At 41.2% G+C, this 23,961-nt stretch overlaps 2 protein-coding genes across 10 annotated transcripts; both read right to left on the bottom strand.

Annotated features, from left to right (window-relative positions):
• Window positions 1–802: 802 nt before the first annotated feature.
• On the bottom strand, window positions 803–9,784 carry PRXL2A (peroxiredoxin like 2A). The gene is made up of 6 exons (XM_063338347.1): window positions 9,617–9,784; window positions 6,677–6,856; window positions 6,216–6,307; window positions 2,598–2,738; window positions 1,423–1,587; window positions 803–1,284 (listed from the first exon to the last, which is right to left on the bottom strand). The coding sequence occupies exons 2-6, from the start codon at window positions 6,852–6,854 to the stop codon at window positions 1,186–1,188; spliced, it is 675 nt and encodes a 224-aa protein (XP_063194417.1). The 5' UTR covers window positions 6,855–6,856; window positions 9,617–9,784; the 3' UTR covers window positions 803–1,185.
• EXOSC3 (exosome component 3) lies at window positions 6,677–23,762 on the bottom strand. 9 transcript variants are annotated; one of them, XM_063338337.1, is made up of 11 exons: window positions 23,361–23,762; window positions 23,124–23,273; window positions 22,129–22,280; window positions 20,550–20,637; window positions 15,990–16,069; window positions 15,748–15,885; window positions 14,123–14,205; window positions 12,942–13,092; window positions 11,983–12,066; window positions 10,247–10,330; window positions 6,677–6,856 (listed from the first exon to the last, which is right to left on the bottom strand). In XM_063338337.1, the coding sequence occupies exons 1-6, from the start codon at window positions 23,631–23,633 to the stop codon at window positions 15,801–15,803; spliced, it is 828 nt and encodes a 275-aa protein (XP_063194407.1). In that variant the 5' UTR covers window positions 23,634–23,762; the 3' UTR covers window positions 6,677–6,856; window positions 10,247–10,330; window positions 11,983–12,066; window positions 12,942–13,092; window positions 14,123–14,205; window positions 15,748–15,800. The 9 variants fall into 9 exon arrangements, with proteins under 9 accessions (XP_063194407.1, XP_063194409.1, XP_063194414.1 ...); XM_063338339.1 differs by having other exon boundaries at window positions 15,748–15,879; window positions 23,361–23,761; XM_063338344.1 differs by lacking the exons at window positions 15,748–15,885; window positions 15,990–16,069 and adding an exon at window positions 20,167–20,279 and having other exon boundaries at window positions 23,361–23,688.
• Window positions 23,763–23,961: the final 199 nt, after the last annotated feature.

Below are 23,961 nucleotides of genomic sequence, written 5' to 3'. Positions count from 1 at the left end.
CAGACCAAGGCCCAGTCTCAGTGTTTGTGAAGTTTTAGAGTTTTTGGCGTTTAGGTTTCATACAGTCAGCATCATGTATAACCATTTCTTGCACACAGCTCAACAATACAGATGGACAGGCACTGGCATGCAGAGCAAAAATAGGCATATTACCAAAGTTTCGGAGGTGCAAAGTATCCCTGCCCTCAGTACCAATGATACATGAAGGTTTCACTAATTTGAAGGTCAGAAGAAATCAGAGTAACAGTCCAGACTGACCTGCTGCCAGGACAAAAGAATCCTTCCCTTTAATAATTCTTCTAGCCTGCACATTTTTCCAAAGGTACCTAGCCTTTTATGTACATCAGCTAATGAAGGATACCCGACACTTGATAATCTTAAGTGCAATGTTAAAATTTTGTTTAGACTTTGTTTGTTGTGTAATGTTACATCTATTTTTAGAAGTAACAACCCAGCCATTTACTGAAGAACTCAAGCCAGGATGGAAATTCTACCTAATCTGCTCTCTGATATTGTTCCCTTTTTTTTTTTTTTCCTTAGAATCTTAAGCACAAGAAAGAACTTACCCTCATGCCACCATTACCTTCTGAAGTGAACATTAGATGCCTTCAATCTCCCTTGCAGGGAATCACACAAAGAGCTGGGAGACCTAAAGCCAATAGTTAACTAACAAGAAACTTACTCAGTAGCATAGTGGTGTGTCTTGAATGCAGAATCTCAGAATAATCTATATTGGCAGGATTTAGTTTTCTAGAAATACAGATGTGTTTACACGTTAATGAAAAAGCAAAAAGCAAAGGCATTTCATTTACATAAAGTTTTATTATCCTTCTACCTCAGCTGGTACTCCATTACTCCAGCCTTATCAGAGTTTTGCTCCCCTAGGTAAACAGGTTTTCAACCGACCGTCTCTGACTGAAAGCATCTAGGCTAGGTCAGATTTTAGACCCAGCCTTTCATTAATACAGTCAGACACAAAAGAGCAGTTGAAATCCTGACCACCTGAAAGGCTGCAAAGCAACAAAAGATCCAGGAGGATTTTCATCTTTTTCTATGTTTGAATAGGGAATCTTTCCTCTGTGTCGATCACTAAATAGTTAAGAAGCAATTAAACCGCACGTTCAAGAAACAGATGCTTTCTACATTTCAAGCTGTAATCACAAACATGTGCAACTATTTTTCCGCTTATGAAGCTTGTGGTTTTATCTTCTCAGCAGCTTCAAGGACAGATGGAAGGCTGACTTTGTCTCCAAATTCTTTCTCACGATGCTCCAGTAAAACACCCTAGTCAAAGACACAAGAGAGAAATTCATACACTAGTCTACCCATGGGAGATCAACTGACCAGCAACTAAATGATTCCAGAAAAGAAACTTTTGGTCTCACAAAAGACACAAAAGCCTCCCTGCATGGCCTGCAGTACCTGTCTTCCTGCTCCAATCACATAGACTCCTCCCAGGGTGAATCCTTCTCCTTCCAGGTTACCACTATATCCACTTTTCCAAGCACGGAAGAAATTTTGCCAGACCCCAAAGCGGAAGAAGCCCGACATCATCATTTTTCGTCTGCGTGGACCATAGAAGCCTTTCTGCAGGGAAACAGAAAATATCTCAGCAAACAAAGTCAAAAGGACTTTTCCTCTCAAATGAAATTCAGGAAACCAGACAACCCTGTAGCCAAGAAAGGTCACAACACACAAAAACTAACCAGGCAGAGCTAAAACGAAATTGCACCTGAACTAACCTCTTTAACACACTACCTGACCACTTACCTCCACACAGCCAACTAGTGGTACTACCAACACTCATGTGGTTTTCAAGCTGATTCACAGGTATTTATGCCCCATGTACATCCGCATCCATATTGCTGCCAACAAGGTGCTTTGTGATAAATGTCTTTTTTCTTATTTTTGAAGTATGACAATAAAAATGCTGGTAAAGAGACAACTGGTGCTGATAACTGATAACAAACTTATCAGACATCTGTTTGGTTTGTTTCATTTTTTTGTTCTGTTCTGTTTTGTTTTAAATCAGCCTGATTTACACAGGCAGAGCAGGGAGGGAAAATAAAGGTATTGAGTTTGAGTATTACATATTCTTTTTCTTTCAGAAGCCAAATGATTTCTAAATGCGTCTTCTGGGTTAAGGAATAAGCAGGGCTGTGGTTTTGTAGGGCAGGAGACTGGCATGTGCCAGCGTACTGGGACAAGCCATATCACTGCAATTTGGGCTGTACATCATGAATTAATTATGTCCATCACCTTCAGACCTTGATTCACACAGCATAAACATCAGCAAGTCACACAGCCAGTGGAAGAAAGGAATAAATATTAACCAGCCATGTTGTTTACCTGTTAAAGGGGAGGGGAGGAATAATCCCACAACAGCATGTTATCAGTGCATAGCTACAGACCAGTTTGTAAGCTGAGCAGGATATATATATATAGAAAAGCAAAGCTAATTAACTCCTTAAACTACAATGCTACTAAATCCTTTTTCAGTCAGACCACATCCTATCTATATTATTTCTACAAGCTCTTCAAAAAGGACATTCATAAGTTTCTTTTTAAACAAAAGGAGAACAATGACTTCACTGTACCTTTCCATCCAGAAAGATTTCTCCTTTGAAATAATGCTGAAAATCCTCCACTTCAGTCCCTATCTTCTCTTTCACAACAGCGTAGAGAGGGACACCCAGCTGAGACAGCTGGGGTTTCAGAGAGGAGAGCTCAGAAGCCTCCTAAGAAAGGGAAAAAAGGCTCAAACATTTACGGCAGTAGATGGAGACTGGAAAGCCTCACCTCGCATTTCAGAAACATACATAAATTCTAGCTTGAGGTGCAAAACAGAAACAGACCCGTAAATCAGACATTTAAACTAGTTCTACTCCTAGGCAGGTCTTCTTTATATTTACTAGAATTTTCTTCATTAAATACGGAGGAAGGAGATTTTTTTGAGTATTTACCGAATAAAATATTAAAATCCTGGGTAAAACATAGTTTTAACTGAAAGCTGTAGATATACCTGGCCTGTGCCAGGGCTTCAACTATTTTTTTAAGCATTTACAGAACAGTTAAAACACAGTGCCTGCACATCACTTAACTTTCCCAGTGAAATCAGGGAATTTTTTCATACACCTTCAGTATCCCAAAAGCAATACTGCTTTTTCTGGTGTGCAAGAGTGTTAGGTGTTGTCATCCATCTGCTGGGTTTTTTGTTCCACTGACAGACTTTCAGTTCCCACACTGTGTACAAAGGCCTTTGAGGTTTCCGACAGATCAGAGTGCGTCCTGCAAATGTGTTTCTTCTCATCTCCCGTGGAGAAAGGTCATTTTTACTGGACAAGACCCCCACAAAGAACTCCACACTTCAAGAAATGGACACAGTTTACGTGAACACCCTCAGCCACCTAACCGAAATAGCGGCATATCTAGAATTTACTGAGTATCAAGTAGCAGACAGATAGGGGTGAACAGACAGGAGGAAAGACATTAGAGAAAGCCATCAGTAGGTGAAAGGGTAAGGGCAGCTTCCCAGTTCACTACTCCGTCTTTTTCAGAGGAAATGAAAAAGGATGAATCAGTATTACAAGAAACACTGAGTAGTGAGCGTGAGAGTTAAAGGATCATAGCTTACACTTGTTAGATCTTTCTCCTCTTTTCTGTTCTTAAAGATCTAGTCATTATTTTCTGTTTTCCCTCAACAAAATGCCTTATGACCTTTCTAAAAGGGGGGTTAATGGCAATTTTAACTGGGATTTTTGATATACTTCAAAACTCTCACGATCAACTTAAGAAAACAAACAAAAAAATTGTATAGTGACCTACAATGTCCAAGAGTTGATGTTCCAAGGTAGTACAGTAGGGTCCCCTGTAAGACCAGAAATCACTGTCTCTGGAGAGATAGCGATACCATCAAACCTTGATCAGCCTTTTGGAGAAAGGCACTTCAGCAGTTTGGTGGGTTTTATTTTGTGTCTCTTTGCTTAGCTTTTGGGAGGGGAGAAAGCAGCAATATTGTGAAAGCACAGTTAAGTTTTAAAAAGAGATTAGACTTCAAGCAGCATCTTGGGACTAGACCCGACTTGCTTTTCTTTACTGCTATTTAAAAAATGATATAATAAAAGAAAACAAAGTCTATTTTTGTGGGCAAATCATAACACATGACAGCTGTACAGCCTTACTGTGGGGCTGTGACCATTTCATCTAGCCTGTGAAACTTTTCTTGGTTTTGTAAAAAGCAGACAAGTACACCCTAGCAGAATACTTCCTCTCTCCACCAAGGGAGGCATAACCCAAAAGAACAACTCCTGTTTCAGTTTGTCCCTCTGATAGTTCAATGATGGCTCTTCTGCTACTTCAGATTGCTTGAGTTGATTCCTACAATATTTAGCAAGCCCGTGTCACTTTCCCAATGACGGGAGCACTGCATCTCTATATGGCCACACCCAGACCATGAGATGTAGAAGTGTAGTCCTGTTAAACACAGTCAACCTTAAATAACAAAAAAGGCATCTGATTATTTTGGATGCAGATGATACAGATAAAAGATTCCATATTTCTTAAGTCTACATGTCTCAGTTCTCAAGGATCCAAAGGCATGATTCCAGTAGGATTTGTGACACCCTTTGCAGTGGATAATGGAAGCACATCCTCACCACTGATATCACGTCAGTGATCTATGAGGTGGAATGGCCACTTTTCAACCCTACCACTGTGTCCAGGGAAGTACATATTCCTTCTTGGTGCTGCCAACAAGGACAAAGTTCAACTCCTTTTCAAGACATAGGATAGTGGGAAGCAAGTGTATTTTATCTCTCGCAAAAAAAAAAAAGCTCTACTGCCTGCAAGTTAATAGATATAGCAAGTCATCTGCATTAAACAATTCCAGCAGCTCAGAGTCAGCGGGGAAAGAAGCACCTTTCATACAATGAAGAAACATTAATGGACAAAAAAAAAGGGCAACTGAACTGTTCTTAGGATAAAGGCAAGAGTCAACTCACAAAACTGCTTTGAGTATACAACAATCAAAAATGACTTCAGTTTAGACAATTCAAAATCTTTTTCAAATACTTTCACAGTTAAAATACATTTAAAATACAGTTAAAATAAAATTCTTTGCCCTAATTAGCTTATCAGTAGTGTGACTGCCTCTTAAAAATTGTAAGTTTTGAAGCAAAAATAAGAATTAGAAAATGAAATGTCTCTCTCCAATTTTTTCCTGAAAAAAAAAAAAAACCCACACAATTCTTTGAATTGGGCCTTTTATTTCTACTTAGGAATTTAGCATTAAAAAAACCATTAATGAATTCCTGCCTGACTGTATGCGAAAAGCACAGAGTCAAGCACATATCACGTTTTCCTGCCTACGCTACACCTGTTCAGAGAGCAAAGTACTTTAATCTTTAACCTTCCATGAATTCTACACATACTTAAGCAGTTACTAGTGATGGGAGCAGATCCCTTAATTAAGTGGTTGCAATATTAATTGCTTCATGTTATAGAGTAGTGAGTAACAACATAATAGCTATTTTTCCCCATAGCTATGAGAAAAATAATGGCCAAGGTGCAAGTTATGGCTGTTCCCAGGCATATGGTACATTCAAATCTTATTTTAAGTGCCTCCTCCCACCTCCACCCAGGGAGCCTAATGCCAACTTAAGGATCAAATTTTGTTTCCCAACCCACCTTGTTACGGAACAGTAACTCTTTGTCTTCAGACTCCTTACCTTACTGCCTCATGTTCAGCATCCAGAACAGCTAGTGACTCCCCTTTATGCACATCTCTTTTTTTGCTGATGGACTTTATCTGACAGCTTTCTGCCACTCCAGTCTTGGGCTGATTTTGACCAAAGACTACCTGGCTCAGAGTTTTATTTTGGACATAGGGAATACAACTAGCTCATAAAACTCATTACCAATTGGATTTTGTGTAATCTGTCTTTCTAATTACCATGGGCTAGGTCCTGGGCAGATGTAAAAATCAGGTAGCCATTGCCTTCAGAAGGAAAATGCTCAGAACCTAGACTATACAAACCAGCTACAAAGAAAACGAAGTACGCTGTTCACTGGCAACCAGTTTGGGCTAGGAAACAAGGTCTTTCAGATACTTCAGATGCATTTGATGCCTGTCCTATTCACACCCACCCTGTATTTAAAGGGAATCTATGCAAGTAGATCTCAACTCTTCCTCATTAATCCCCAAGCCCAGCAGGTACCTCTCTGCACAAAAATCATCCAGGTCTTCGCACAGCCATGATCACTGCACCATTCTTCTTCCATAGTTCACCTGCTTTGAATGTTCTTTGTTCTGTTTATATAGGAGAAACAGCATCAACAATAATATCAGCCATTCTTGTATGTAATGATCGATGCTTTAAGGACCAACACAAAACATTGCAGAGAATTCCACATTCAAATACATTTCTATCAGAAAAAAAAAATCTATATGCATAACAGGGTATTATTGCTTTATTGATTTTTAGAAGTGTGTCGTGTTTCATCCAGAAATATCAGGTTCGGTTGCTTTTCCTTCACAAGAATTATCTGCTATCAAGCACACCCAACTACGTGTTATAATTAGGAAAGACTAAGAAAAACTCTTCTAACCCTGGCCTTACAAACATTATTATAAAAGCCAATTATTGAAGAATGTGACCTGAAACATCCAGAATCTTACCTGATCCCAACGTTTTTAGCTCTATGTCCTCTAAAAACTCCAATGTAGCCTTTTCTGGCTTGGACAAAAATAAGTCAGTGTTCGCAAGGACAATCCCTGCCACTGCTGCACCAATGGCTCCAAGACCAACAGACCACACGCCCATGGTGAAGATCCCAAAGTCAGGCAGAAAGGACATCTCTGTAAAAAGAAAAAAGCAGCTCTAACAGACAAGGAGGAACTGGATTAAAAGAACAACTCAAAGCTCACATGGACATTTTTGGTTTGCAGATGATCTGTCTATTTATTAATGTACTGAACGGGGTTTTAGAAGATCGAGATTACATTCTAGTTATGTGCCTGACCCACACAAAAACTGTTAACAAGACATTCTCACCTTTTCCCACTACTGGACTGACAAAAACATTCAGATTGAAGTGCTCAGATGCAATGGGGAGAAAGATGATTGAAGTATATGTGTATAATAAAGCGCCTCTAACAAGATGACCTCTATGTTAGCTAGTAACTTTAATTATTACAGTAAGACAGTGGCTTCTTTCAAAAAAGAAGCGTTTGTAGATTAAATGTTTGGGGTTTTTTTCCTACTAATCTATATTCAACAGTGAATTTTATAAACATATCACAGAAGACTTTAAAAAAAGTTATCTATGTCTAGTTCACTGTTAACTGGTAACCTTTCCTGTTCCTTACAGTTCCACACTAGAACTAAAGCAGGAACCAAGCCAAAATTAGAGCTTATCAGTCATGCCTACAGACAGAAATATGTAGACTCGCAAACGTTTTATTAGACACAGTGATCCAACATTACAAACATGCCCTGGACAGCACCTTCTATATGCTAACCAACGTCCACTCTTGCTAAAGCAGAAATGACATCAGGAACAAACAACTTAAACTCACACCCACCAGTCAGAACTGATAACATGGCAATGAAAGCCATTCCGTGGGCCTGCTCGAGTCTTAAAGTATGAACACTGCTTGTTGTTACTGGTGACTCTAGTTTGGTGGCAATTTTATTTAACCACCATCCATTCACAACCCCCACCACAGCCCAATCTTGACCCTTGCACATGTTTCACAAGCCTGGAAAGGGCTGACAGCCACCTTCCAGTGAGGCAGTGTCAGCTCTGAGGATGCAGGAAAGCACACTTAGCCCTGCCTCATGGACAAAATTCAAGATCCAGCTCTGAGCAATAACTGGTACAAGAGTCATTGGAGTTTTGGCCGTCTAAGAAGTCACTGTACACTTACACCATAACAGTTTTGTGTTACAAAGGGCTGTAGATTTGCAGTCACCCAACTTCAGCATTACACAATACGGAAAATCAAATTTTTTCCAGAGCCATCTGCAAAACCCTATTCCCTGATAGACTGTTTTGGTAAATATTGTCATCTGTATATACATTTCTATGGAAAAGTTTTTTCCCCCTCTCATAAATACAGGAAAATATTACTATTTTGAACTGTGAGTGGCAATAAACCAGACAAACACATAATCTTTATCCCTACTGGTAGCTATTGCCAGAATTCAGAAAGTAAGAACTAGGAGTAGCTCCTCACTTTTGTGTCAGAGTTTTCTGGGAGAAAATCCCTTTCCATCCTTAAAACTAGCTCCAGAATACTACTGGCAAACAAACACAACCAACTGCCTACCCACAAAAATAGCTAGAAAACATTTTGAAACAAAGATTGCTTTATTCTTTTAACAGCATACTTGGTTCCAAGGAAGACAATATCACAGTATCTAGAAACAAGTAATCCGTGATCCTGAGCAGGAAACAAGGCCAGTTTACACAAACATAATGCAGATAAGAGAACAGATTCTATCGCATTTCACCACTTATTTCTAACCAAGTGAAACCTTTGACCATGCCTGCTTTCTCTACATACTTTTTTCAAACATAAAGTCATACTGTAATGACAATTTTTTGATATCTGCCTCTGATTCCTATTAGAGACCATCCTGACCCCTGCCTTTGGAACAACCAAAACGCAACTCAAAATACATTGCTGTAATGCAGTAATGTCCTCCTGTTAAGACTTAAAATCTCTGCAGTATACCCAAAAGGCTATAACCCCGCTCCCTCCCAGCATTTGATTATCCAACTATTCTTTGGACTTGACTCTTGTCTGGTCAAGAACTGTTCTTCTCTTAATTCTTAGTTACAAGATGGCGGGGAGGGGGGAACCTGAGCATTAATCCCTTGCACATGTCATTTGCGTGCAAAAACGTTGCCAAATTTGTGGCAACTGATTAATGAGTAGTTCTCACAGCTTTTAACGTTATTATTATTGTTGTTAGCATTATTAGCATCACTAAAAGCCAGCTTCCACTCAGTTGTAGTTGGTCAGAGGAGATCATTAAGCTTAGTCAACACATCTCTGGTTTAATTGGACTCCTTGGTCCAACCAGTTTTTTGTCAGTGACAAAAAACCCTATTCAAATCTGCAAAATCTTTTGCTATTTAAATAAGCAGTGGAATGGAAGAAGCAGTTCTATGTGGTGATACTGAAATTCCCTCCCTGCTAAGCAAACACCATAGTGAGCCACTTTGAAAAATAGCTACGGGAAACAGCAGCCAGGATTATTAAAACATTTGCTAACAAGACAGGCTGATGAGCCCTGACACAGCTATGTCACTGAACACCAAGTGAAGAGACTAAATGGAAAAGAGCTGGACATTTGCAACTAGCAGCTTCCTTTCTGTTTAGCTGCTGTTTATTAAGGAAATCTGAAGCTCAAAATAACTTCACAACCCTCCACCCCACCTCAAAATACAAACGCTACCGCCCTGTGATCAAACTCTATGAGTTTTTAAAACATCAAACGACAATCCACCATAAGAAGATAGAACAAAGCATCCCGTAAACCATAATCCGCGAGGAGAAAATCCAACAGAGCATCCCGTCAGCCTTTAACGCTGAGGTGCACGCACTCACCAGAGCCCACACTGCCTGCACCAGCATCAACCACCACCAGCTCCCCCGAAATGCGAGCGCAGGCAGGGGAGAAGACAGACTGCGCGGCCACGGGTGGCGAGTGGGCAGGACTAGGCAGGAGTCCAGCACTGGAGCCTTTGCCTTGCGGCCAGGACCTGGCTCGCAGCGTCTTTGAGCAATACGGGCCACAGTCACCCTGTGGCAGTTACGAAAGCACAGCTGGCCAATCCACGACAAGATTGTTTTAAAGGTATCTTAATCGTTCAACCTTTTTTTTTTTTTTTTAAACTGAACACATGGTTACCCTCTTTATGGGGTGGGTGGGTACAGGGAACAGGAATTACAGAAAGCTTTTCTGAAGCTGGGAACACAGCACTGAACTTTAAGATCTGCAAGCTACGCTGCTTTTCTGTAGAACTGTGCATTTTTACAAGTAATATTTTCCCTATGTTTCAGCCTATACTACTTCCAACCCCCTGCCCTCCCTCCCCCACATGCACACTGCACACCAAAACAACACAAACAACCCTGGAAACAATTAAAAAGCCATCACGATGTACAATATTAGTAAAAAGCTTAAATATAGAGGCTATACTAGTGAATTAACCCAGTGTTTCTGTGCTCGATTACCTGCTTTAGTGGCAACATCCCTTCACTAAAGAGCATCATTTTCTCTGGAACTATCAGATCTCCAAGTTCTCAACTCTAAAAACTCTGGAAGAGAATGAGCACTTCTCTTAGGCAAAGGCCAAAAAAAAAAAAAAAAAAAAAAAGGGAAAACCATCATTTTGTGTGTTTTTATGGTGACCACAAAACATCTCCAAGATAACAGAGAGTTATTTTATGGTCTGTCAGTACTCAGCTAACCAGAATTTAAACAAGCTTAGCCTTAATCCTGTTCTAAGTGCTGGTTGATGGTCTTCACTTTGTGTCAAGAAGACCAGTTAAAACATGGTTTTCGAGATGTCTCATTTCCCTCCCACCCACAACCAGAGAAAAAATTGTCATTAAGAGGATAGCTATCCTTAAACATTTATTTTAGCAGTGTAAACAGAACCTGTTGCAGCTGTGTCAAAAAAAAAAAAAGGAAAGCCCATGTTTTCAAGTTGTCAATGAAACTCAGGGTAGCACACAGATTTACTTACATACTTTTCCTAAGACAACAGCTGAGCAAAAGTGGAAACACTTAGTGGACACTCTCTCAGTCTAAAATGGCCTTGACCATTGCTTATTCTTCCCTTCCCTCCCACTCACAACCTCCCCAAGACACTCTATATTGAGCCTAAAAATCTTTCAGAGCTTTGTCACAACTTGCATACCCCAAACAAGTCGAGCTGATTACTTTTTATGAGACATTCCCCCCTGAAATGAGTCATATGATTACAAATATCTTCGTAATCTAACTCCTAAAAGAAAATTTACAATCCGCATAACCTGGTAACATGCTCATCAAGATTTCATGAGCTTTTAAATACCATTAAGGATTACAAAATACATCATCCTGACCAACTTTGAAATTAGCCCTGCTTTAAGTGGGGATTTGACTAGAGAAGCTTCAGAGGTCCCTTCCAACCTAAATTGTCCGTTAAATGCCAAAATCAATGCACAAAGAAGCCTCCCAACATTTCTGATGGCGTGAATGTAAGTAATTTTTTTGCAACAATTTTTTTTTTTCTTTTCACCATTGTAAAGATCCTGTAACAAACCATTCTTTGTGCTGAGAATAACAGGCTTTTTTTTCCGGTTTCTTCCCAGTCTGCGCATGTTTCATTACTGAATTCAGTACAACACTGCGCCTGGCTCCAGCTGAAGCGAAATTTGCTGTGTCAGTGTGAAGCAAGTAAGCCATACTCCATCCTTCAAAAGGAAGTTAGCTGGCAGACCAAATAATCTCCCCCATTCTGAGACTGTTTTAAAGAAACCCAACATCTCAACAACCCTTTTGAGCAAGGGAGAGCAAACAGCTCCAGCACAACACTTTGGAAATCTCTAGGTGTATTCAGAGGGGACAGGCAGCTAGTTACGGTGTACAGGGAAATTCACATCTCCGCTCAGTCAGCAAAATGGAGACACCACGGAGATGGGAGGAAGTACTTGGAGGACAGAACTGCAAAAAAGGACTTGCGTGAAGATAATACAGGCTAAACTCTGGGTCTGCTGGGGATCCAGAGAAGGAAAGCTGCAGGCTGCAGCAGTCTGCAGAGCTGGGGGATGAGGAAGGATACCAACAGACCCACTAATCATGCAAATCAGTGCTCACCACAAACGCAGGGACCCACTGGGCAGCAAGCGGTCCCTCCTGTTCCAACTCAGCCCTAACTCCTGCAAACTCAAGCTTAAATTAAGAATTATAATTATTTCCCCACCTTTTGGGATTCTTAGGCCTCGCTTGTATTTTAGCTTTCACATTCCTTGCATTACACCGTTCCCAACAGCACAATTACTGGTTACTAAAAGCAAAAATACAAGATAATCAACATATGTTTCAACTCCAACCCATGGAGGGGGGGGGAGGTGCGTGTGCTCTAAGCATGAATTAGTAACACATTAGCCTCAGTAGATACACCCAGATGAGAAGTATTTCCCCCACGACCTAGTTTATCCTTTCCCTTGTCCTGCCACAAACCAGGTCGGATAAGGAAACTGTCCTCCCGGTTCCAGAAGGCTGGGAGGATTCCACCTTGATGCTCCAAGCAGCCTTGAAGGTGGCTACTTTGGAGAAACGAGGGGCTGGGGTGGCCCGGCGAGCAGCGGTACCGCTGCTCGCCGGGCCACCCCAGCCCCTCGTTTCTCCAAATTTAATAGTCGCTGCCGCCTTTCCCCCGCGGGGACCACCCCGTCCCGCCTGTCTCCCCCCGCCGTTCCCGCACTCACGCTGCCCGCACCGCGCCGCCGATCCCGGCCCGGCCGCCGTCGCGCCGCCCCCGGTGGCCTCCGCGCAGGCACCGCGGCGACCGGCGTCCCCCGGGGTGGCCTCGGGACCGACCGGCGTCCCCCGGCGGTCTGCGCCGTGCCCTCCCACCGAGCTGCCGCGCCGAGGGGGATTATCCCCGCCATTGAGGACGGGAATGAATAAACACCTTCCGTTCCCTCCCGCCACCCGTTTTCCCCTCGCTAGGATTTTACAGTTTCTGGCTAATCAAAGAAAGAAACAACGTATACTTTCAGATCCTGCACGTAAACATATTTAAGGCAAACCCTCCCCACCCCCCCCACCCCAAACCATAAAGACCTAAATCTGAAAACATAATGAGATTACCATTCAAGCAGTCTGATTAACGAGGCACTTAAAATGCCTACATATATATTGCATTCAAGAACATACTTGCTCAGATAAGGCAGCCAACAACACGTCACAACGTCATGTAACGAACACGCTCTTCGGTTGCTTGTGGTCATTAGGCACCGCTCCAGCCAGAAGCTCGGAGGACTCGTCTTTGTTGCCTTGGGACTATTTCCTGAGGTCTCCTGTTAACCTGGCATTTATAATACCCAAAACCAATAAAAAAAAAAAAAGGTTGTAGGAATGACAGCAGAGTCTGGTCAGTGACACAACAGCAGCCCAGGAGAACTAGTGTAATCTCTTTGATGGTACTGGAGAGTCTGCATTCCAAGCGACCCAGAGACACTGTTTTTCAGCATGTCCCAAACTTATCTAGACCAAATGACCTTTTCTTATCTCTCTTTTAACTGGGAGTCACCAGCCACTCTGGTTAGATCTGCTCAGTTTACCCCTTATTTGCATTTTCTGTTTATCTTTAGTGTAGAGCTTGGTTTTTTGAGGAATCTCACCACAAAACAAGGCCTCCACTAATTGGAAGCAACAACAGCGCCATGGTTCTGGTTCTGACCTTGCACAGACCAAACTGGAGGCAACACGCCACGTGTGCCGGGATGCACCAGAAATCACCACCTGGAAGCCAGCCTGGGCACCCTGCAGACCCCTGTGAGCACAAGCCCATGCTGCTTCCCAAGGCTGGCTGCTCCCCAGTCACCCTGCCCTGCTCCGCTCCAACAGGAGCTCAGCTGCCCCGCACTGCTGGGCTCCCACACCAACCAGCGCTTCTGCAAGACAGAGCCTGGCTGTATCTCCTTGCTTAGTACATGCCAGAGCGGCACCGTCTCACAGTTGCAGGGGAAAGATTTGGGGTCTTTTTGCCCAAAATTGTGGTAGCTATGCTTTTGTCTATACACGTGCTTTTAGAAATCAAATGGATTTTAAGAAGCACTAAAGTTACTCAGGCTTAGCAGCAATTAAAAAACAACCTAAGGCAACTTCATAGCAGAAGCAGCATTACTAGACTACTTGAAAGCGTTGGGGAATCTAGGACCGTAGGGGCTGCTTTTTCTTTTTTTTTTTTTTCCCCACTGGAGATACATGAAACAAAATAACCATAGAATGGTTCAGGTTAGAAGGGACGTTGAAGATCATCTAGTTCTAACCCCCCTGCCATGGGCAGGAACACCTCCCACTAGACCAGGTTGCTCAAAGCCCCTACTAAATACCTCTACTTTTTCTCCTTAACCATTGTGGGAAGGTTCTCTGTCAACACCGAAGATAATATGCTGAAGTGTCTTTCTCACTGTTTCTGAAATGAAATCAGCATTAGAACATATGTATCTTTGCCACTGTGACACACCAATCTTCAGAAAAACATTATGACAAAAAAATGCTTGACAAATTCTGCCAGCCATCATCATGTAATTAAACCCCTAATTTCTGCAGGCCATCAACATTCCTTTCTTCTGAATTTTTTAATGGTTGTGGCTCCACCTGTCAACATCTGTCAATGGTAGAACTGGAGCTCCATTATTTTTGTTGCCATGGTAAGCACACAAAACAAAAAAACAACCTTTTTTCTTAATGATACTTCTGCACATTATACCTCTAACAATCTGGCAGCTGGCCTTTGTAATTCAAAGGCAGCCAGTATTCCTGAGAGGGGAAAAAAACCCACTGATCACAAGATGAAAACATCTTTTCCTTTATTCTTTGCTCTGAGTAGGAGTCCGTGACAAGGCATCAGGCAAGAACAATAAGCAGTTAATCACAGAAGTGATGCTGGCTTCATTTGTCCCTATTGTAAAAAGGAAAAATGCAGAAAAATGCAGCCTGCGCATCTGGATTCCATCCAAGAATATCTTCCCACTTTACAAAGCAGTGAAATCCCTTGAATGCATGCACACTTCTAGTAGAAGCAGAACACAAAGAAAAATGTTGAAATGAAAATACTGGAATCTAAACTTCTTTGCCTATGTCTCCAGAAAGGCTGGCTTTCCATGAAAAGCTATCGTGTTGCACAAGTGGAGTTGCAGCAACAATTACTTTGTGCTTATTAGACTACCTTTGCTTTCATTGCTTCAGAAAGGTAGTGAGATTTTTGGCAGGAAAGCTGAATGGGAATTTGATTACTTTGGTTTTCTGTTTTTCCCCTCTCGATAAAATATTATGATTGATCTGCAATAGTTTAGTTTTTCCGTACACCTATTCAGATGTTGTTCCCACATTTTTCCTGTTAAAGAGAATAATAAAGTCCCTAACACACATGAAAAGAATATTTCACAGAGCAACAGGCACCAATATTTAATCTTCTAGTTCTCAGGTTTTGAATAGTCCTCTTAAAAAGCACATTGAGCCTTTCTCCTCCTGCTTTCATATTTCAGTTTTATAGCAGTTAAACTGAATGAAGAATATCAGTCTGCAAACTACTGGTATATCAGTTAATTAAATTTCCCTAGCATGCCTGTGCTTAAGTCACCCAGCATGCACTGTATCAGTATCTATGCTAAAACATGATCTAGCATTACGAAATTTTCAAATCACATACAGAATGACAAAGCTGTGCGTTATTTCAGAAGTTAATTATTTCTCTTTCTTGTTGGATCATGCTTCTATAAATCAGCTTTAGACCCAGGGCGTTGTTAGACAAATGACTTAAAAAAAACAAAAACCAACTGTTTTTTCTATCAGGAAACAGGAGATCTCAAAAGCAACAAGGAAACAGTGAGTGGTGGGCAAAGGCAGGGTCTAGGCCCTAAGTCTGTAGAAGGATTTCCAGATGAAGATTTTCTACATTGAGCCAATAAGATTGGAAGGGGATACACAAAAAAATACAGCTTGAACTTTTCACCTGTGTGCTTCTAAAGGCATATCCACACAGATGCAGACTGATGCAGGTTTCAGCTAGACCAGGCAAAAACCATCTCTTATTTGGAGACTGGACAGTGACTTGTACTCATCTGGTGGCGTTTTCAACCCCATCCTGATCCTCAGGAAATAAAAGCACAGAGTCTACAGACAGCCTGGACACAGGATCTGACATTTATCTTAAGATTAGGGTGCAGCAGTCACTGCAGAAACCAAAGGACCTACAGGTCTTTTGAAATCGGCTTCCCCCGCACAAGCAGTTCACAGCAGAACATCAAGAAGAGATCGGTGCCAACACCCTCCATCTGGACAAGAGCAGGAAGAATTAGTAAGTCTTTTTAAAGGGTATACAGATACTAATACAAATCTCTTTTGGCAATAGCCTAATAAACACTGAATCCCAGAAAAGCCTACGACTTAGAACAATGCAATAGATAACCAAAGCCTTTGGAACGAGTAGATGAGGTCATTAGTCCTTCTCTTTGTCCTTCAGTCTTTAATAATCTCCAAGGGCCTATACTTTTTCTTTGTCCCGTTCACTGCAGTGCTACCTATACTGTTATTCTATACCAATTTTTTAGTTTTTCTCATGCTAGGTAGGACACTGAGGCCTAGTAGAGAGTTATTTCTAATGACAGTTCAAGCTACTAGAATAGCAACAAAGCTTCAGGCTCTATAAGCAAAACCAGGGTGCTGAACACCCCAAAATATCCACAGCGATATCACCAAAAAAAGGCAGTAAATGCACTGCTGCGAGATCAGGACATCAGAGGAAAACAGTCATTCTGCAGTGGTCCTGGGTAACCCCCACAACTCCTACATAGTTTCCATTAAAATCCAGGCACCAACATATTTCTAGGCTATTGCTCTTCCAAGTTGTTGGGGCAAAACTGGCATATTTAGTTCCTTACTATAGCCTTCAGTAGTAGTTATGCATCTTGCAATCTATACAAGTCATTAGTGAGGACAAGGCTGCTTGTGGTACTAATACAACTAGCGTCCTACATTGTCCTTAAGACAGCTAGTTTCTACACTCAGTCAAATAACATATTTTACCAAGTTGGTTGTATGTATCTAGAAAAACAAGTGTAGATATTTTTTTATATAAGTATGTAAAGTTTGGAGGTGACCAATTTGTAAGGTTTAAAATAATCTGATGATTTACTGGTTGATTTAGCTGTTATTGAGAATTATTTGTTCAAGCGCTAAGGAAGAGAACTGAGCTTTCTTTAACAAATTTACGCTTCTCCTGTAGTAGATGAGCTGCTCTTAATATTTAAAATCTGAGATAAAAATTCCATTACCTCTTCCGTTAAAAGAACACCTGGGTCAGAAAAACAAAATAACCCTGCTATTAAAAGTGTTGATGCCAATGGGGGTGGGTCATTTCAACAGAACTTGGCTGGGAATCAAATACACATGCCAGCAAACCTCAGTTGCAACCTCTGGTGATAATGAGTAGTTGGGCACGTAAACTTTTCATCTAGCAGAGCTACAGCCACACTCTAACCATAGCCTTAGAGTTAAGCTCTTAATCCTCTTATTACACTGAACTATTTGTCTGTGCAACTTTCTCCTGCTACAGCAAAACACAGATGTTTTATTATCACACTTAATTTCAGTGCTGCATATCTGTACTTTCTTGTAGCGTTTGTTCTTGGTCTTTATATGACACAAACTGGACAGGGCCACAAACTACCTATTTCCTATTTTCAATGTTTAATTTCTGTTTAATTCTTTGTGAAAGTTCTTTTTAAGGGATTGTGCACATCTCTGGGGATACGCACCGTGTTCATGTTGACAACCACAATTTTTCTTTCTTAACTTTCATCAAAACAACTTAAAAGAAAAGCAATAGAACATAGCAGCCAATGTGCAATCACCAAGTATCTGATACAAATAACTATAAATGACAACTGAAATTGATATGGGCATATACATCACGCAGATAAACACAGAAGACATTCTACTAAGCAAGACACATTTCAAGTCCACAGCATCACTGCCACAAGTTCCATTTCCTGAAACCTACGTGTTTATGTGCCTTCCATGGGAATGCAAAGGCCTTCCTCTAACATTTCCAGCAGAATACATAATTAACTCACAATCAGTCTTTCTTCCTAGAACCAAGTTACATTCTACATCACTCTCCTTGGCGATACTTGCTTTGTCACCAAGCTAGAACTAAAAGTTCACAAAGACATCACACAGATTTTGCCTGAATATTTTTGTTCTCTAGATAAAGCTTGTCAAAGCTAGTAATTGGTTTAAAGAATGTAGATAGTTTTATTTTCTTCAAGTAAAAAACAAAGCAAAACCAACCAAAACCCAATATTGCCACCTTTTAGTAAGATGTTTAAATGTATTTGCTTTCAAGCATTTTTTCCCCCCATACCCATTTTGCTAACATCCACCATGATTTTTGCCACTGCATAAATTATCAAAACAAACATAAGTCTAATACATACTAAAAATGATTGTGTAGGGGGTAATATATACATACTTTGTAACAAACATACTTTGTGGGTATGCCATTTTGTAAAATTAAAAACAAGCATAATCTTAATGCATTTTGTTTCCTGCTCTTGATTTAACTAAGGTTATATGTTTGGGTGATAAGCAGTTGACAGTGGGACAGAATAATGGGTGGTGTGAAAGAGGGCACTGATGATGTGGAAAACTTTAAAGGTCACTGTTTGCTATGCTGTACCACCGAACCAGCATTTTAAAACCAGGGCCTGTTCACCTATCTTGCAGGGTAGGCTTAGAACTCAGACTTTTGGGAGGGAAGGGAGGTTGCTTAGACAGGTAAAAGGGGGAGTGGTAAGGCTAATTGCATTTCAAGCCACAACTCTTCAGGAATTGATCCACGTCATTCCCCATTCCTGTGGTTTTACTATCATGATCCAAGAACATTCACAGAAAACAAAGTTAGCACCCTGAGATGATCTGGCAAATGCTTTTCTGCGTATGCCAGCTATTGTTCCAGTAACAGACAACTTGCAGAGGCTCCGATTAGCTAAAGTTGAAAAAACACTGGAGAAGAACAAAGTTAGTGAAATTCTTAAATTACAGCTTTTCATGTGTAGCAATAGATTGATTATAGGTCTAAAGGATTTATGGGATGTGAATGAAAGACTTCACAGCCAGAAGGCGGCAGGTGAAAGAAAAAAAGATGACTAAACATCTATCAAGACAGATAAGCAATACCCTAAATGCTAAATAGAGAGGCCAGTGAAACCCAGAAAAAATTCTGAATTGTAGTCATTAGACTCATATGGAAACCACTAGAGTGTGTTTTTATTGAATTAGGGGAAGCCCCAAGTAAGCATATTAAAGATAAGACAGAGGAGTGGTTCTGAATTGAAACAGTTTCTAAATGAGAGATGCCAAAGAAGCCGTATCAAATACCAAAAGCTGAACTTTGGATGAAATAAGAAATAAATAGGAAGAATTTTTGTTTCCACTTGGAATTAAGATGGTATTCAGGCTTACTCTAATTAGTCTATTTTTTCTAATTTCTTCTAACTATTGCTATCAAACTATTCAGCTTGTTAAGAACCACAAAACATCATAGATCTAAATAACTGCTTGAACAGCTCCCACGCAGCTCATTGGTGTACAGTCAAGCCAGCATCAGTAATTCCCCTTCCATTACTCCAGGGTTCTCTTTCTCAAAAGAGCAGCAGCAATCTAATCACATATTAAATCAGACAGCTTATCCTTCCTAGGATGGCATTTCTTCTATATGCATGTGAGGAACTACTACACAAGCCTAATACAGCTTTCTTCAGAAGTGCTGCTTTTGTTAAACCTGACGCAAAGCTATATGGAATCTTCATGCTGTGACTAAACAAAATAAATCTAGAATGTCTAGAATTGAGAAATGCATGACTACCACCGCAGTCTTTACCTAGTCTCTTGTTAAAAAGCACTTCTGAAAAAGTTGCACATGACTTCAAATGGCATTGAGTATATTTTTTACCTCCAGTAAGCCATCAAGCTTCCTGAATGTTCATACTGAAGTTATGTCCTAATCACCACTTCCTTAAGACTACTAGCCAGATTATCTTTTAGGGAAAGTGGTAAGGTCACTGTGACCATATGCTGGGTCTTATCTGATGATTTGCCTTAACCACCCTGTGATTATTTTATGCTACACCCTATAATTATTTTCTGATATTTTCCACTTATGTTTCTATTCCCAAGTTTCATAAAATATTAAATAATCATTTCTTGTCACTGTATAAATAGAGCAGCTGACCACAATGAATGACCTGCAAGATGCTTTTTACTACTCCAAGTAAACGTGTATTTGAAATTTTAATATTAATAATGACTAAAAAAGAAAAACATATGCCGTTTACAAATTGAGCAGCTTTCTTACAGAAGACTTAAGTACTTCTCAAAACTCACAGCTAATGGAAGCTTTTAGAGACTGTCTCCACATCAGACAGAAAATTCATGACCACAAACAGGGTTTCATAATTGCAAAAGAGATTAAAACCAAAGTTCCTAGGCAAGACAAAACAAACCGAGTGGATAAAGAAGGGAACTGAAGAACAACATAAGTCTAGTACTTCATATAAAAAAGGGCTTTTAATATAAATCTGAATACAAAAATAACCGAAACACCCGACAGTCATCTCAGATCCTCAAGGTTTTCTCTTATCGATTCCCTGACAATTTGGCAAGCGCTTGTTTTCTCTGCTCTGCAGTCATATACTCACAGGCTTCCAAAATATTTACTATAATTAAAGTCTGTTGAACTGTTTTTGCTTTTACCCATATTCTTCCATTCATTCCCAGCACCAGCTCAAACGGGTACAATTGTGACAACTCTTGAATTATTTCACATTTGGGAGCCAAGAGTCTGTAAACAAGATTAAAAAAGTCAGAGGAAGTAGTAAATTGTCTTAAAGTCAGAAGTAGTAGTAAATGGTCACATTTGATAGACACCACATTATTAGCAATTAACAACTAAACCGCAGTACTGGTGTTACGGGAGCAGTTAAGGCAACACCAAAAGCTAAGATGATCAAGTTGCATATGCATCCAAAATAGCAATACAGTATCAGATTTTTAATTCTCCTCTCATATAAAATATAGGCACCTAAAAAATACAGCTCTTGTGAATTAACTTGTTTGCTAATTAGATTCAGAAGTAATACCTGACAAATTTAAAGTGAACTGATACTTTTATATTAATTCTACGAGTTAATAAATTCTAAAACTACACTGCTTGACAAAGTGACATTTTTCAAGTGCTGCTATTTGTAAATTCGACAGAGTTAAAGATGTGTCTTTAAAAACACAACTTCCCTTCTCCTTCAGGAGACAATATTAACAGCAGTAAACATAGGATGTTGCTTTTATTAGGTGACAGCACACTGAAAAATAAAAGCGTCAAGAATATTGTGATACATCAAGGATTAAATTAAGCTTCAACAGGCTTTCTCAAAGAAGGAACAAACATATCACGATTTAGCAGTTTACTTGTAATACTGTTATTTCTTTACTTGCATGCAGACAAAATTTGGAAAACAAGCAAAATGGTTGCAAAAATATTTTGCATCAGTTCTCACTGACTTCTGATGGGACATGTAAACCAGACAAATCATTACTTAAACCCAGGCATGAAACAGCTGCTCTGCATCTCCAAATTACTTTTCCAAAGAACAACACACAAAAAACCCCACCCCAAAGCAACAATAAAGTTTGACCATTATTTATCCATATAAGCTGGTATTCTTTGATAGTCACAAAAGCCTTGTATAAGTAACTCCACAGTTCACAATACATTTAAAAGCTTATGAAATGGTTCCTGGATTAACATGTCAGTTTTAAATGAAAACCCCACAAGTTTTTTTTCTCTCTATCCTTATTTCAATGCGATTTCTTTTTCTTTGGAAGTCACAAAAAAATGTGTATTGATGTGGAAAAAAACCTTTAATCATCTGTCAAAGTTACATCCCTTACTAGCCCCTTAGGCAGAAAAAGGACAGTATGCATCTCCAATTTTTAAGCTCCAAGGTAGTAGGTACATACCTGAAACACCAGCTTGAATATTTGATTTCCCCAGGTCAATGGTTTTGTTTTCCATACTGCTTTGGTAACCACATCACTTTTTTTTTAAAACAGGTCACATAACACCATATAGAAGAGCATCTGAATATCTTACAGGGGAAAATACATCCTCCTTCTAGGTCAATAACCATGCTCTTATTTACTAAAACTAGTATAAATGCACTAAAACATTTACAACCTCTGATTACCAAACTGTCCCCACTGCTCAGAGGAAATAGTTGTGCAACTCCTACCCCCTATATTCCACATTAGGGTACTTACTTTTCTTAGTACTTACTTTCTTATTAGACCTAAGGAAACTTTAAAGAGGAAGCCATCTTGTCCAATTATTCCCATTCCACTTGATCTTCCACTGCTGTCTATACAGACCATCTCTGGTTCCATGTCTTTATTTGCTACAAGGAACTGACCATAAATAAGATCTCCCACCTAAAAAAAGCAATGTCAAAAAGCAAAAGTATTAGAGAAGATCATACTGCACATTTGTAAGAAATACTCAGTTGATAAAAAACAGTTTTAAAATATTGGTGATAGAAAAATAAGCTAGTCTAATAGAAATTTTCATTTTCTTTTCTTCTACAAAAGAAAACATCTGCTAGGAACAATCATCTTGTACCACTACTGGGATGTGAAAGAAAAAGAGTACAGAATTTTATTTCATGGAGTATTCCTCTTTTCTTTAAATACCAAACAGGAATTCCTCTATTAGAAGTCTAAGCAACCTGGCTCTTGTAATCATTTATCAAGACAACAACTAAATAATCACACTAACCTATTTCGTTTTTCTTTACAGTCCATTTTTACATTTTGGTGAAGATATTTCAGATGAATGCACAAGCTGTGGCATGCATGTGCCACACAACTGTTTATAACAGGGCAATTAAGAACCCAACTGTTTTCTACCAGTATCAGGTGACATAAAAGTTTGTTTCTAACTTTGCAGTGCCCCCCTGTATGCATGTTACTCATGAACTGCATCTACTGCTGGCAGTATTATGGGAAAGTTAAAATGTAAGGAGTGAAGAAGCCTGCCATGTGAAAGATACCAAACCACACTCGTTACATGTTCACTGAAGAAACCTCAGGAAGCTCACAGCCTGATCACACAATAACCTCCAAGAAGGGCCACAGCAAAACCACTGCAAATAAACCTGCACTCCTCTCCTTACGTGCAACTTTTGAAATACCTTTTAGTAAGAAAGCCTACTAAAGCGTAACAGAAGCACCAAGGGACGTCGCAAAGGCGCTACCTCCAATAAACGAATGCATTACCTGCGCATTGGGCCTGTTCCTCTTCGTGGCGCCCTCGAAGGCCAGGTAGGACAGGGACGCCTGCTCGCTCCCGCCCACGTCCAGCTTAAACACGTCTCCCGCTTTGGCCGTCACGATTCCTATGACATGGTCGCCCTTCACCGGCACGTACTGCAAAGGGGGTGGGCGGACAAGCGGGTCAGGCGAGCGCCGACACGACGGGGCCCGGCTCCCTCCCGCTCCCCTCCGCGCCCCTACCCGCTTCTGCTGCGAGTCCACCCAGTAGGCGCCGCCCGCCGCCCCGCCGCCGGCCGGGCGGTGCCGCAGCAGGCCGCACTTGGTCACCAGCAGCCCGCCGGCGCACCGCCGCAGGCCCGGCCCGCACAACAGCCGGCCCCGCGGGGCCGCGCCGGCCCCCAGCCGCAGCCGCTCGCCGTCCTCCTCGGGGTGCGCGGGGAGCAGCAGCACGTCCCCGGGCAGCACCACCTGCCCCACGCAGGACTCGGCCGCCACCCCGCTCCCCGCCGCCATGGCCGCGCAGGCGCCTGACGGCCGCCGGGCCCTGCGCAGGCGCGGCGGGGCGGGCGCAGGAAGCCCCGCGCCTCGGGGGGAAGCTCCAGCGGGCGCTGCGGGGAAGGGCAGCCGGCCCCCGGGGTGAGCTCTGCCCTCGGCCCCGGGTGGAATGGCGGCCGCGGCGCTGCCGCCCCGTGAGGCGCGTTCGCAGAGCGCCAGCGACATCCTCCGGCCGGAGCAGCAATACCCGCTCCCGGCCCGCGTCTTCCCCACCTATCTTGTAGTGCCTACAGAATACCGAAACCAGCTCCTTACCTTTCGGAAGTCGGTTTTGTCAGCGGAGCGC

Source organism: Chroicocephalus ridibundus, chromosome 6 (genome assembly GCF_963924245.1).
Source record: "Chroicocephalus ridibundus chromosome 6, bChrRid1.1, whole genome shotgun sequence".
Classification (NCBI taxonomy): Eukaryota; Metazoa; Chordata; class Aves; order Charadriiformes; family Laridae; genus Chroicocephalus; species Chroicocephalus ridibundus.
Note: the sequence above shows the minus strand (reverse complement) of the source record. Positions and strands in the feature narration are given on the sequence as shown.

Excerpts from the sequence above, each read along its gene's own strand:
- EXOSC3 (XM_063338337.1), bottom strand. The coding sequence starts at position 23,633 with ATGGCGGCGGGGAGCGGGGTGGCGGCCGAGTCCTGCGTGGGGCAGGTG. Across the intron at positions 23,274-23,360 it reads TGGACTCGCAGCAGAAGCGG|TACGTGCCGGTGAAGGGCGA; the intron begins GTAGGGGCGCGG and ends CCCCCTTTGCAG. Across the intron at positions 15,886-15,989 it reads AAGCCGATTTCAAAAGACCT|GATCAGGATGGGGTTGAAAA; the intron begins GTAGGTCCTTTG and ends TTATTTCCTGAG.